The sequence below is a fragment of the Rhinocladiella mackenziei genome (assembly GCF_000835555.1).
Source record: "Rhinocladiella mackenziei CBS 650.93 unplaced genomic scaffold supercont1.6, whole genome shotgun sequence".
Lineage (NCBI taxonomy): Eukaryota > Fungi > Ascomycota > Eurotiomycetes > Chaetothyriales > Herpotrichiellaceae > Rhinocladiella > Rhinocladiella mackenziei.
The window spans coordinates 1,412,793-1,425,869 of NW_013550599.1; the positions used below are offsets into that span (position 1 = coordinate 1,412,793).

The 13,077-nt window shown below is 50.4% G+C and overlaps 5 protein-coding genes across 5 annotated transcripts; 1 reads left to right on the forward strand and 4 right to left on the reverse strand.

Annotated features, from left to right (window-relative positions):
- Window positions 1-785: 785 nt before the first annotated feature.
- Window positions 786-1,834, reverse strand: Z518_08312 (eukaryotic translation initiation factor 3 subunit G; the record flags this gene model as incomplete). The annotated part of the gene is made up of 3 exons (XM_013414053.1): window positions 786-1,010; window positions 1,071-1,736; window positions 1,814-1,834. 3 exons carry the CDS (start codon window positions 1,832-1,834, stop codon window positions 786-788), a joined length of 912 nt encoding a protein of 303 aa, XP_013269507.1.
- Window positions 1,835-3,001: 1,167 nt separating this feature from the next.
- Window positions 3,002-4,466, reverse strand: Z518_08313 (uncharacterized protein; the record flags this gene model as incomplete). Its single annotated transcript, XM_013414054.1, has 7 exons — window positions 3,002-3,202; window positions 3,291-3,662; window positions 3,721-3,813; window positions 3,886-3,953; window positions 4,016-4,086; window positions 4,136-4,263; window positions 4,320-4,466. The coding sequence occupies 7 exons, from the start codon at window positions 4,464-4,466 to the stop codon at window positions 3,002-3,004; spliced, it is 1,080 nt and encodes a 359-aa protein (XP_013269508.1).
- A 999-nt stretch (window positions 4,467-5,465) lies between these two features.
- On the forward strand, window positions 5,466-6,912 carry Z518_08314 (dihydropteroate synthase; the record flags this gene model as incomplete). Its single annotated transcript, XM_013414055.1, has 2 exons — window positions 5,466-5,869; window positions 5,922-6,912. The coding sequence occupies 2 exons, from the start codon at window positions 5,466-5,468 to the stop codon at window positions 6,910-6,912; spliced, it is 1,395 nt and encodes a 464-aa protein (XP_013269509.1).
- An 896-nt stretch (window positions 6,913-7,808) lies between these two features.
- On the reverse strand, window positions 7,809-8,042 carry Z518_08315 (uncharacterized protein; the record flags this gene model as incomplete). The annotated part of the gene is made up of 1 exon (XM_013414056.1): window positions 7,809-8,042. The coding sequence occupies one exon, from the start codon at window positions 8,040-8,042 to the stop codon at window positions 7,809-7,811; it is 234 nt and encodes a 77-aa protein (XP_013269510.1).
- Window positions 8,043-10,589: 2,547 nt separating this feature from the next.
- Window positions 10,590-12,749, reverse strand: Z518_08316 (uncharacterized protein; the record flags this gene model as incomplete). The annotated part of the gene is made up of 1 exon (XM_013414057.1): window positions 10,590-12,749. The coding sequence occupies one exon, from the start codon at window positions 12,747-12,749 to the stop codon at window positions 10,590-10,592; it is 2,160 nt and encodes a 719-aa protein (XP_013269511.1).
- Window positions 12,750-13,077: the final 328 nt, after the last annotated feature.

Below are 13,077 nucleotides of genomic sequence, written 5' to 3' on the forward strand. Positions count from 1 at the left end.
GTGCATGGCTGTCTGTCAATAGGTTCAGATGGTTTTTGAGCTCGGCCTGTCGTCGGCTTCCTCCATTCGATGTTTTCCCCGGATACGCCATCAGGATTTCGTCCTGCTGAAACACTCCTGACTTCTTGCCTGTGTCATCGACGCTGGTCCTCCACCGTTCTACTACCAAAAATTGGTGACCGTCCTCTTCAGTAGTTCACGGATTGTTGGATTTTCTATATTGTGAGCCTTTCCCTAGAAAACGGTTCGCGATGCTCAAAAGTCCTTCCAGTTCAAACCTATCATATATAGGAGTATCGTCCTAGCAATGCACATATTCGCTTATCCTCATTCCGCGATGCTATCTAGCATGCTGAGTTTTATTATTGGCAACCATCAAGGCGGGAGCTACAAGCGTTATTTCTTCGACCTCGGGGGGGGGGGGGTAATGGATCGATCTGTCCTTGCCTTGAGCTCCCCTGCGATCATTTTCCCAGATTCGAGTTTTTCCGCACCCCTGCCAAAAGGGTGACAATGATAGCATGCTGATTGACGCAACATGAAATCAGACCAGATCCAAGAATATGCTTTGACGTCACTTTCGGACTCTATACATTTGGCATCTCTGCTAGTAATACAAAACAGGATTTCAACACCGTCAAATGCACCCTCCCTGTTTCGTAGCATTCGTTTTCGAATTCATACAGGACGTGGACAGCTCATGGATTTTTCCCCTTCTGCTACTCATTCGCCGTTGCAACAGCGGCGGCCAGATTCATGCGCCGAATCTCTAAACCCGCGACATCCTACGTCGTCCTCTTCGCGAACTCAACTCTCAAGATCAAATGCCTATAGCCAAAGCCGTCCATCTTCTCGCATGCCCTTGCAGCATCCGATCGGTCGACAAAAGAAATGAATGCAAAGCCCTTGGCGCGACCGGTATCTCTATCTTTGGCAAGGAAGACACGCGTGACGCGGCCAAAACGCTCGAAGAGATCACGGAGTTCTTGCTCCTCAGCCATTTCGGAGACCTGACCAATGCCATGATTAGTATGATGCACGGTCAAGGGGAGGGAAATGAAGACACTCACATTCGTGACACGCAGCGTAGCCAGATCATCTCTCTCGTACTTACCACCCATTCTCTCGCCGGCGCCTTGCGCGCCCTTTCTAAGATGCGGCGGCACATAGCTGCTCCCTCCGCCACCAAGGCCGCCAGAGGGTTTAACGTCGTCGTCTTCGGCCAAGGGGTCCACGACGGGGGCAGCTCCATCGTCCGCCGGTGCCATGGTATCTTTGAATGGACACCTTGCGGTGAAATGCTCGCCCTGGCAGATACGGCATTTGACCTTCTTGTCTCTAAGCTGTTCCTTCAGACTCTTCTCTTCCGCCTTCCCCCCGCCCGCCTTCGCTTCTTCGGCCTGCACGTTCTTCCAGTCCCTGCTTGGTCGGAAAAGGATGTTCTCGCCCACCGACGTCGTGTCTGGCTGCGGTCCTTTGGGTTTGCCCTTCTCAAGCCCGAATTTGGTCCAGTTTCTGCGCTCCGCCACCACGGGATTCACTCTTTCTTTGTGCACCGTCGTGCGAGTTTTGCGGGTCACTTTGACTTTGCGACCTTGGTCATCGATTCGATATGAAACGGTGGTTTTGGTGCCGTCTTTGTTCACGGTTGTCACAGGCGCCGGAATCGCAGAAGGGTCACTGATTTGCTCTGAATCGGACACATCGTCTGCCCAGTCGGGGCGACTGTCGAAATTCTAGTTAGCAACATAAGTCGGGAATTTCGACACGCAGTATTTAGCAAAGGTGATGGGGAGAGGGATATATCGGTGACTAGCCTTGCGATTTTAGACATTGTATAGTTGTTTTGGAGATGGCTATATGAAAATGAAGGTCAGGTTCTTCGGTGAAGATGTAAAGGCACTTTCATCGCACACTACATTTTGTGACCCGAAGCGGTTAGGTCTATTTTCTTGCCAAGGCCTTTGCCTCAGCCTCGGACAGGAGTCCATCTATCATTGCTGCTTCTCAAGCTATTGACATTGCCCGGCTCTTTTCCGTCTTTTGCAAGCTCAATATAGCTAATTACGCATAGTTGCTGCGAGCCAATCTGAGCAGAGGTAGCTAGACTATGGCCAAGGAGATTCTACCGGTGCATGCCTTTTCTTTCTCCTTGATTGTATCAATTTGCCTCGGGGCCCGGTGTATGTCTGCCTTCCATGGCTGGCAAGTTTCATCATCTAATTAAATAGCGTCTACCAGAGTCTTGACCCAGCCTCACTCGACTTACCTTTGCTGACTTCAAATTGGCTATCGCATCCACTAGAGCATTCAATTGCCAATTCGTGGGGCTTGCTTGATCTGGGATTTGGTTTCTCTTTCCACAGATCATGACCATGCAGAAATTTGGGTATGATGGATGCCAGCGTCACCTTGTCAGTCGACCGGTTGCTCTCAATCGTATCAAGATCGTCCGATGCAAAGAGTGTGCACACCAAAGATCCATCCTGTTGATAAAACATGTTCCATCACGATGTGGGTCCTGTCGACTTCGACGTAGTTTCTTGACCCTATCTTCTATATCTTGATACATTCTTTGGCACATTGTAGTAGTTTGAGTGTTAGGCGTGCATTGAGGACGCTACATTGCAAAGATGCGTTGGGTTCAATCCTCCAAGGGAGTTGATGGTCTCCCAGGCAGGCATCAAGCAATAAGCAGAGGACGAAAGCTATTCAGTCAAACCAGTCTTCCGAGTTTGTTTCCGATCTGGTCGGGAGAGCAGCTAGCCCAGCATAATGTCGAGGACCCGATCGATGCCGATGCTTAAATAGTAGAGGACAATATACACAGGGGAAGAAGCGATGACGTCTAGCGAAAGAGCTCTACAATGCCACGTCCGAACACATTAAGAAAAATTGAATTCCGAGACCGAGATGTAGGCCACTTGATGTAGACTCGTCTCCATTCATATACAAACATGAACCTATATCAACCTGAGCCACTCAACCACTCAGACCATCACTACAGCTTGCTCTTGGAGACGATGAGGGCATTACCCATCTGCAAGCACTTGACCGCATCATTGACAAATTCATCGACGATTTCACGGGCGGATTTCTTCTCGTTGACGACGGCGGCAGCCTTGCCCATTAGGAACGGCCGGGCATTGTCCATATCCTCGTCGGACATGTCGTCGCCTTTTGTTTCGAAATCGTGCTCCACCTATCACGCCCATATTAGTATTGCACTTGCGGAAACACGGGTGATTGACAGATGAATGGGCTGAGGGACGCAAGGAGTCCACACATACCGGGATCACTCCCTTATCTGTCAGGGCCTTGATCTCCGCCTGCCGATTTTCTTCCCAGTTGCGAATATACTCGTTGTTACGAACGCGGAGAGGTCGGCCAGTGAAGATGATGGTGCGGACGTTGTCATCGAAGCCGGCCGTTCGGACGGCCTCTTGGTGCGCCTTAGGAGCACCGGCTTCCTCGGACAGGACGAAACGCGTGCCGACCCAGACAGCGGAGGCGCCTAGCATCAAGGCACTGGCAAGAGATTGACCGTTGAACATGCCACCGGCCGCGATAAGCTGAACGGGCTTGCCGGTGAATTTGGAGGGTGGTGCTTCAGCGCACATCTTGGCGACGGTTGGGATGAGCACGCTCGTGGGGATATCGCCCTATGTCAGCAATTAGCTGGGGGAAGCAAGACGTTCGAGTTGAGCTATCGAATCTTACCGTGTGGCCGCCACCTTCACCGCCCTGGGCGCAGATCAAATCGGCTCCGAGATCGAGGCACTTCTTCACATGCTTGACATGGCCGATCATGTTCTATTTGTCGACATGTCGGTTAAATTGGTCCAGATTGCGACTATGCTGGTGCCTTTCAAAACCGCGACTCACCATGTAAAGAATTCCATTCTCATGGAGCTTATCAACGACTTCACGAGGAGGTACACCGACAGCAGAAACTGAATGAAGCCGTCAGTCCTACATGTCAAGCATCGGCGTTCAGCCGGGAACGATTTCTCACCAAAAAGCTTCGCGCCAGAGTCAACGATAATATCGATCAGCTCGTTTAATTTTCCCTTGGTGTAGTCATAGCTAGTGAATATCAGCAGCCGCTTCAATTCTTGGAAACCTGCCTTCTCACTTCGTTTTTCTTGCGCTGCCACCGACTTGAGGAAGGAGGAGATCTACACCAAAGGGTGCGCTCTTGTCGTTCAGGAAGCTCTTGAGCTCGGCGATCTGTTCTCGAAGCATGTCTGGAGTATATCCAACCTTTTACCACGTCAGAATATATTCGGCAGAAGGCACTACTTCGGTGAAATCCTCACACCGCCAATGACACCGAGACCTCCAGCATTGGTAACGGCAGCCGCCAGTTTGGGACCAGCAGCCACGTTCATACCAGCGAGCAGAACGGGGTGCTTGATTTTGAGGAGGTCGGTGGCCGTTGTCTTGAGCTGCTGAGGAGACGACATGATTGTTTAACTGGAGAAATCCGGAGGGAGGAGAGGGTTCTGGGATGGGCAATGTGGAGGAAATATGTCGATTTGTGAAAGGGAGAGTCAGCGAAAAGTGGTCAAAATATACTGCTGGGGGGATTAAGAAGATCGAACGCAGAAGAGCAGGCCGAGGAGGCAAGTAATCAAAATATTAAAAGGTTGGAGGAAGGGTTGCGGCAGTGCGAGACCTGAATGCAGGTAGTATGTGTTTGGTACAACCAGATTGACGGGCAAACTACCGAGGCATTTCTCCTGTACGGGGAAATTTGGTACAGTACCAATAGCCCGGTCGGCACCAGAAACCGGATAAATCAAGAAGGCCAAAGATCCCACAGTCTGGGGGAACACGTGAAGTGTGTGCGAACTTGAACAATTTCTAGGCGCATGATCGTGTGAGCAGTGATATCCAGCCTACAGGAGGAGAGAAGTATGACACGCGTACAGAGGAATACGCAGATTGATACCACAGAACCCCATGTCGGCTAAGATTCCAATCTCGGGAACCTCCTTAGCAGGCCTTGATAAGACGGTCCCTTTTTGGTTTTATTCCCACCTGTGGAACGCTGTCGTCGCGTATATACTGCCTCTTGTATCACCGTGGTCTTTAGTGTGCTACGTACGTTTTCCAAGTGAGCTGGGGGGGAGTCTTTTTGCAGCAAGTGGGACAGTCGACAAGCCAGAACTTGAAGTTTGTCCGAAGAAAGAACTTTCATGACTCTTCGCCAATTCAGAGGCATATACAACCTGACAAATAATGCATGCCATACATTGGGCACAAATACCAGAGCCATCCTTGAGACTTATCCAACCCAGCGGCTTGGGATTCAATTTCACCATGATCGCAGCCTTCGGATGTTAACGCCATCTGGCGTCCACGGAAAGGGGCCACGAGCTATCATTCTCAACCCGAAGTCCACTCGGACAAGATTCTTTTCTTCGATCAGAAATTTGCTCTTCCAACAACCCAACTTAAAAATGAAATCCCGGGAAAGGCCCAATAAAGCCGTGGTGGCTTTCGGCAGTAACATGGGCGACAGGATTGCACACATCGAAGCCGCACTGACCAAGATGAAGAATGAAAACCTCAATATCGTCAAATTGAGTCCTCTATATGAGACCAAGCCCATGTATTACGATGACCAGGAGCCATTCTTGAACGGCGTCTGCCAAGTGGAGACTCATCTTGAGCCTCTTCCACTGCTGGACGTTTTGCAAAGCATTGAGAATGACCTCGGTCGAAAACGCATCATCGACAAGGGGCCACGGACTATCGATCTCGATATCATCCTCTACAATCATGACCATATCAAACACCCCCGTCTTCAGGTTCCACATAAACTCATGCTAGAACGAGAGTTCGTATTGAGACCTCTCGCAGCGTAAGCCACCGCCGCCAACCATTTCTGCTTTTTCCTGTGCTCACCAATTCAGCATTCTCCCTCATGAACGCCTTCCGCCTACGTTTTCCTCAACCATTCCGATCGACCAGCATCTGAAAAATCTCCCGGAGAAAGATCGCTCAATGTCCCCTGTCACCATTCTAAACTCTCGTCTACCCCTCATTCGTACTCATGATTTCACTCGCAAGACTCATGTCATGGCTATTCTGAATCTGACACCTGACTCCTTCTCGGATGGCGGTGTCCATAAGGCTAATGACCTGGACATGATGAAATCAACCGTGGGCCAATTCATAGCTGCCGGTGCCGACATCATTGACATTGGAGGACAAAGCACACGACCTCGAGCCGAATATCTTGGCCCCCGGGAGGAGCTGGAGCGAATTCTCCCAGTCGTCCGTGCGATCCGAGAGATGGAAGAAGCTGACGACGTTGCCCTCAGCATCGACACCTTTCATGCCGATGTGGCTCGAGAAACCATTCTTGCAGGAGCAGACATCATCAACGATGTGTCGGCCGGGGTCATGGACCCTCGAATGCTCCCAACCGTTGCTGAGCTTGGCAAGACCATCATTCTTATGCATATGAGAGGCGACCCACACACAATGACCAAGTTGACGAATTACCCGGATGGTGTTGTCAAGGGAGTGGCACGTGAGCTTGATGGGCGCGTCAAGGCCGCCCGAGAGGCCGGAATTTTCCCCTGGCGCATAATCCTCGACCCGGGGCTCGGTTTCGCCAAAACCCAACAGCAAAATCTCAGACTCCTCCAAAATCTAGAAGACCTGCGAAACTTATTTCACCTTGATCACTTCCCGTGGCTTATTGGACCAAGTCGAAAAGGATTCATTGGCAAGATTAGTGGGGTTGAGGAAGCATCTGGACGAGACTACGGCACCGCCGCCGCGGTGACGGCAAGCATTGAAGGAGGCGCTGAGATTGTCCGAATCCACGATGTCAGGGAAATGGTTCAGGTTACAAAGATGGCGGATGCTATCTATCGTCAACCCACGAGTTCCTGAGACTCGGAAAGAGGACTAGTCCAACATCTTTCTGCGTTCCCCTCCCCCCGGCGGGACTCAAGGATTCCCCAATTCAAGGGTGGCTTCAGCGCCTCACGTCGCCTTGAGCATTTCTGTGGCATATAAGACGAGGGACGTTACCCTGTCTTGCTACTCGTTTGTGGAAGCCTTCATGGGCATCCGAAGGACTGACATCGGCGTTCGTGTTGAGATGGAGTCCCCAGCGGAAGTGTGGCACGTGACACAACGGATTAACGAGGCCATCACTCTGCCCAAGCTAATTAATGCAAGGTGCGGCTTGACTCAATCACCTCATCCTGGTCTTTTCTCCTGTAAAGTCGTGGACTAGGAAATCCATCTTCGGTTCAGGTGGATATTCCTTTTCGGAATAAGCTCATGTCTTGACCACCCGTCACAATGATCCTCGATGTCATGCCTGGACAATAGTGTTCTACAAATCGATCACTCAAGGCCTCTCTGATTCCGAGCCCCGATAGCCCTGGCGCACCATAACCATGATATTTGACTATGGCGAACTCATCAATCCAGTTGCCCCATGGGGAATTGTCATCCCTCACTAGCTGAACTTGTCAAAGAATTGTTGGGGTAGAGGGTCCTGACACCACTTGCCTCAACGATCGTGGTCGGTGCATGCCAGCCGATATGTCCTTGAGTGTTCCCCAGTCGCTGCAGATCCGTAGTATCGAGTGTCAACATGTCTGAGCCGTCGCCTCCATTTGCAGGTTGTTAGCCTGAGTAGCATGCGAATCTAAACAAGGGAAATGTGAAGTTTCAGCATTCCCCAAAAGGCCAATGCTCACCTCGTGAAAATCGATGCCAATGGCCTCATGACCATAGGCATGGTTTTGGGCAAAATGATGGTATACTCCTCCCCCTCAGGACCAACCTCCTGTAGCAAAGATCTCCTTTTTGGTCACAAGCTTTCCATCCTTTATGAAGACATGCTGCACACCGTCGATTTCCCCATCCTCATAAAGCTTAATGGCGGCTTTGATATTGATGTGCTGTTGTTCGGGTTGATAGTAGCCCCGGAGTTCTTGGATGCGCATCTGAGCATCAAAAGGCTTAGGGCGTAGGATCGCAGGTGAAAATTCGACCGTGGACTCCATTGGGTTGAAAAACCATCTCGCTTTTAATGTGTGATTCTTGCCAAGACGCCAAGGATGGCACATATAAAATGGCCACGATTTGTTCATAGATTAGGCTAGTCTTCATCAAGAGGTTGGTTGTGGAGGGCAAGGGCGGTGGCCTAGCACAACGCCTTCCACACAGTATCCGGCAATCTCGCATTCGTTTTATAATATTACGACGGCATGTCTTCTAACAAAAGCCAATAGGCCTCCAATGGCGAGCGTCCACTCCTTTCGACCTCTTTCTTTCTGGGCTTGTCGTCCCTGTACTCCCATTCTTGCTCCAGGAGTGTATCAATCTCCCTGAAGGCAAATTCCAATCCTATGTATCTGGCCTTCTGGCGGCGTACGCTGGTGCTGGTGTCATATGCTCAATCCCCGTTGGAATGCTTGTCAACCCATTTTCTTTCCGGTCTGGCCGCTCTCCTTGCTGCCACCCTGATGTTGGCTTTTGGTCAAAATACGCCTATACTGGTCTCGCAAGAATTCTTCAGGGAATCGGTGCCGCTGTCGTTTGGACTGTGGGCTTGGCCATGATGCTGGACACGGCTGCTCCCGAACATCTTGGTAAAGTAGTTGGATCGGCAAGTCGTTTGATGTGATAACCTATCGCCGTCGCGGCTAATAGATCTGGGAGGGTATTCTCCTTTATTTTAGTGGGTGAATTTGGCAGCTCCTATCCTCGACGGAGTCCTCTACCGAAAGACTGGCGATGTTGGCGTGTTCGGTCTGGGCTCAGCTTTACTCGCCGTAGATTTTCTTCTCTAAATCATGGTAATCGAAAAGAAAGTCGCCGGAAAGTACGACAGCTCTTTTGAAGGACCAGAGAATCCTCGCAAAACATAGCAATAGGGAGGAGACAGATGCAGACACGGCAGCGAAGAAGCACTCCTGTTGCCTAAGAAAGAGGATGACTATTCGTATCCCCAAAGGCCAAAACAGAATCGCTCGAACGCTACCTATCGTATACCGTCTGTCCGATCCATGACTCCTTGTCGCGTTACTGCTGGCCTTTGTCCAAACTGCCTTGCTTGCCTCCTTTGACGCCACCATTCCCGCCGAAGCTCAAATTCTATTCGACTTCGATTCACTAGAAGCAGATCTTTTCTTCATCGCTCTAGATATCCCGTACCTCCTGCTCGGACCTATTACAGGGTGGGCGGTTGACAAGTGCGGGCACCAAACCTGCAAGCCATCCTAGGCTTCGGTTATTTCGTACCAAAACATCATACTCCTACTGTTGTCTCCTCGCCCTCAATGTGATTGGTCTTGCAGTCATTGGATCGCCTCCCACTGTTGAATCAAGCGACGTGATACAGACATAGGACAAGGCAAATCCCGACATGTTCGCGCCGACAATGGGCCTTGCACTCAATTGGTACGGCTTCAATTCCTTGGTGTTCAGCGCAGGATTGACCATGCCAACATTGCCATCGCATCCATTTCGGCGATTATGGCAGTACTGTGATCCTTCTTCTTCGGTGAGAGCCCGCGAGTATTTCGAAGGAGGGTTAGATTATAGATAAGGTTTAGAGAGGAGAGGAAAACCATAGAGGGGAAGAGGGCGTCAACTTCAATGCTGTCGTGCGTTGTTTCTACTTCTCGATACCATGGAAGTTTTACTACCTGTTCTTAAAAGTTTCAGAAAAGGCCATGTAAAGGAATTAGGTATTCATTCAGTCACACTACAAAGCATCCCTTGACAGCTTGATAAACGAACGTCTCTGAGGCTGATCCGATCCGATCCTGTACCCGTATTTTTCATTGCTTCGCCGCCTTCAAAAGGAGTAAAACAAACAAGAATTCCTGTGCATTATTTTCAAGCTTTTCAAGTTTGGGACCAAGGGTCTTCTTGATCACGCCCTCGCGTAATTATGGATGCATATGGTCACACGCTACATTCAAATCTCACACGTTTGATGACCATTCAGGATAAGTACTCGCTTTTATACTGTCCAAGATGCCGGTACGCCCGTCTTCACACACCGAAATATCAACCAATAGAAAGCATGGCCCATTGCCATTGAGTGACCTGGAAGAAAGCTGTCAAGCCCGCCAGAAATACAGCTTGCGCCTGGATAATTAGGATGCTCGACTGAACGTTCAAGCCAAATAGACACTTCCGGCCATATGAAAATGCTGACAGATAGACAGACATGCCTCCTTTTTATCACACGATGGTATGATTATCATCAAGCCCGACTAGAGCGGATGAGGGAGCAAGAGACAAATCTTCTTGTTCTGATGCTGTGATCGTCCTCGCCCGGGTTTTCTTTTGTTGATTTTTCTCTTTCAGCAATCAAGTCGACATTGACGTGAGACCCGAATCTTTCCGCCCTGATTGCAATCACCAAAAAATAAAAAAACAAACAAAAAGAGAGTCTATCAGACAGCCTGCTCTTTGCGCGTGATTGTAGAAATTGAAAAAGGTCAGGGCGCCAGAAAGAACCGGTTTCATGTAGCCATTCTCTTCCCAAATCCAGTCTCGCTAAAATACTCGAATAGGCCAAAGAGAGAGACATGTAATCAGGAGAATCGGAAAAAGGAGTCTGTTGTAGTCTTATCTTCGGCAGAAAACGGCCACCACCAAGGCGGAGTTGGGGGCGTCCGTTTGTTCTGCGCATACCACGCTTGATCGCGCTCCCAGTTGAGGCGTTTCTCCATGTAGTTCATTAGGTCTTTAGCCTGCTGGTCCCGGTTGGTTCTGGAGAAGATATCACAAAGTCTGTACACGGCAGACCATGTGTCGCCCGTCTCAAGGCCACATGCAAAGGACCGGCCCTGGAGAACTTTCCAAAATTTCTCTTCCGCATTCCCATTTTGACCCATCTCAGCTTCGAACTGGCCGAGTCGGCACAGAACCATAAGCCGAAATCTTTCAATTCTTGGCTCTTGACTCTTATCCAGGGGGTCCATGGCGCGCCGGAGGAGAGCTACTGCCAACGGCAAATGCCCCTCGTCGGCGTAAGCACGGGCTAGAATGACGAGACAATTAATTGTCAAAAGGTCATGACGTCCCATCACTCGCTCGGATATTGGTAAACACTCTTTCAGCAGTGGAATAGCTTCGGAGTATTTATGCTTGTGAATATGGTGCCAGGCAGAGAAGTAGGCAGTGACAAGATAATGAGGGTGAAATTTGTCCCAGATCTGCGAAATTTGAGCAAGTGAGCGATCGAAGTTCTCGCCGTAGCAATCCATACCGCATTCGTCGCCGATGGCCCAAGCCAGGGTGTAGTGGAATGGAGATGCATAGGTAAAGCTTCCGCGCATTTGTTGATGTCCGTCAATGACGGTGCAGCTGGCGTCGAGAAAGGCTGCTAACTCGGCCATTCGGCCACTGTCACCGAGCATCAATACCATAAAGCTGAGGCCGGGAAAAATGTACGGATTGTCTTGGCACAAGCAACACTTCAGAGCCTCCATGGACAGAGATTTACTGCGCTCGAGTGCAGCCATGTGTATCGGTGTCACGAAACACTGCGAATAATAGGGTCCGATCCATCTGCTGGCACTCATTTTGAGCACGCCAATGTCCGTGATCTCCGGAGAAGAAATATGGGAGAAGAAGCTCCAAGACGGATCCTCTCTCTGCTCGTCCGCAGCAGACCTGGAAGAAAGATACCGTATCTCGTCAACAAAGCCGAAGTCCACATGGCGACGTGGCCAAGAACATTGGTTGCACACAGGATGATTCTGCGCAGTGGTGCACATATCCGTGCCGGCACTATCCCAGGCCAAGGACGCAGCATTTTCTTGGCCAGCAGCATCAGCGCTGTTTAAAAAGTCTGTGATGTAATCAAACGAAGAGATAGAGAGCCCGGAAATTGTCAAGACGGAGCCGTGACTGGGAGATGAAGATAGAGTTGGACTGGTCATGAGCGAGGGACCAGAGGAGCTTCCGAGAAAGTTCGGCGTATGGACCGAAGAGAATTTCATCGAGGAGTCCGGCGGGGTAAGTTTAACAAATAGAGGATCGTTGGAGCTGGCGACGGGAACGAAGATGGTATTGACTGGGGAACTATGGTGCGACCGGGTTCCTAAGATGGTCTCAACGCTTCCGTTGGGTGAGGACAGGTCACCATCATCGGCCAACGAGCCAGCTCCATCGGGAAAACCTTGACCACTAGGATAACGGTGCTGGGGGCTTGATCGGGGCCTACGAGGCTGAAGGTGAGCACGGGCACCTATTTGAATAGCAGGATATCTTTGTTTCCATCTGATGTCGGCGGTCCGCAGAATGTTCCGAGCCTCACCCAGGGGTGGAAGGACAAAGAGAACCCGGTCGCACGCATTCTTCTTCTTCTTGATCCGGTCACACTCCTTTTTAACTTTTTGGACCGTGTAATCCTGTCGTTCATCCCTCTTTGGGACATCGAAGACAATATCGATGCCTCGGCGGACAAGAAAATTCGCGACAGTCAACATGGCGAGATAATGCTCGGCCGGAGTCTTTTTGCGTTCAAACTTCCAGTCATTGAGCTTGTTTTTGATCTGCCGGGATGTGACATTGAACCCCTCTGCATTGAGAAATCCTTTGATGGCTTTGCAAGTTTTGTTCTCGGACAAATAAAGCTGGCGGATGGTGGCCTTCCGCGTCTCCCATTCCTCCTTGGAAGGGGTCGAGGACCGAGGACCGGCCACTAGGGAGGAACGGCGGGAAGGGCGCGTTTGTCCTCGAACCATGATTGAAAGCCCGGGTGTGTTATTGTCGACAGTGCTACGTGACAGGGACAGCGCCGCGTGTCATGCTTGTCTCCCAGACACGTGCTCAGGCACTCTGAGTCTTACCTAAATGCAATAGCCAGATGTGTTGGAGTAGAAGCAGCGGCATTATAACATGGTTCAAACTCACGACTCGCTATTCGTCGAGGCGGGCGGGCGTGTTTTAGAGACGTCGCAGGACTTATCTGAACTGTAATTGGACATACGTGGAACTCGATGGTTGGCGGGTATGAGGCGGAGCACAGAGGGCGAGGGGTCGAAGTATCGTCAAGAAGTTGGATCTCGGATT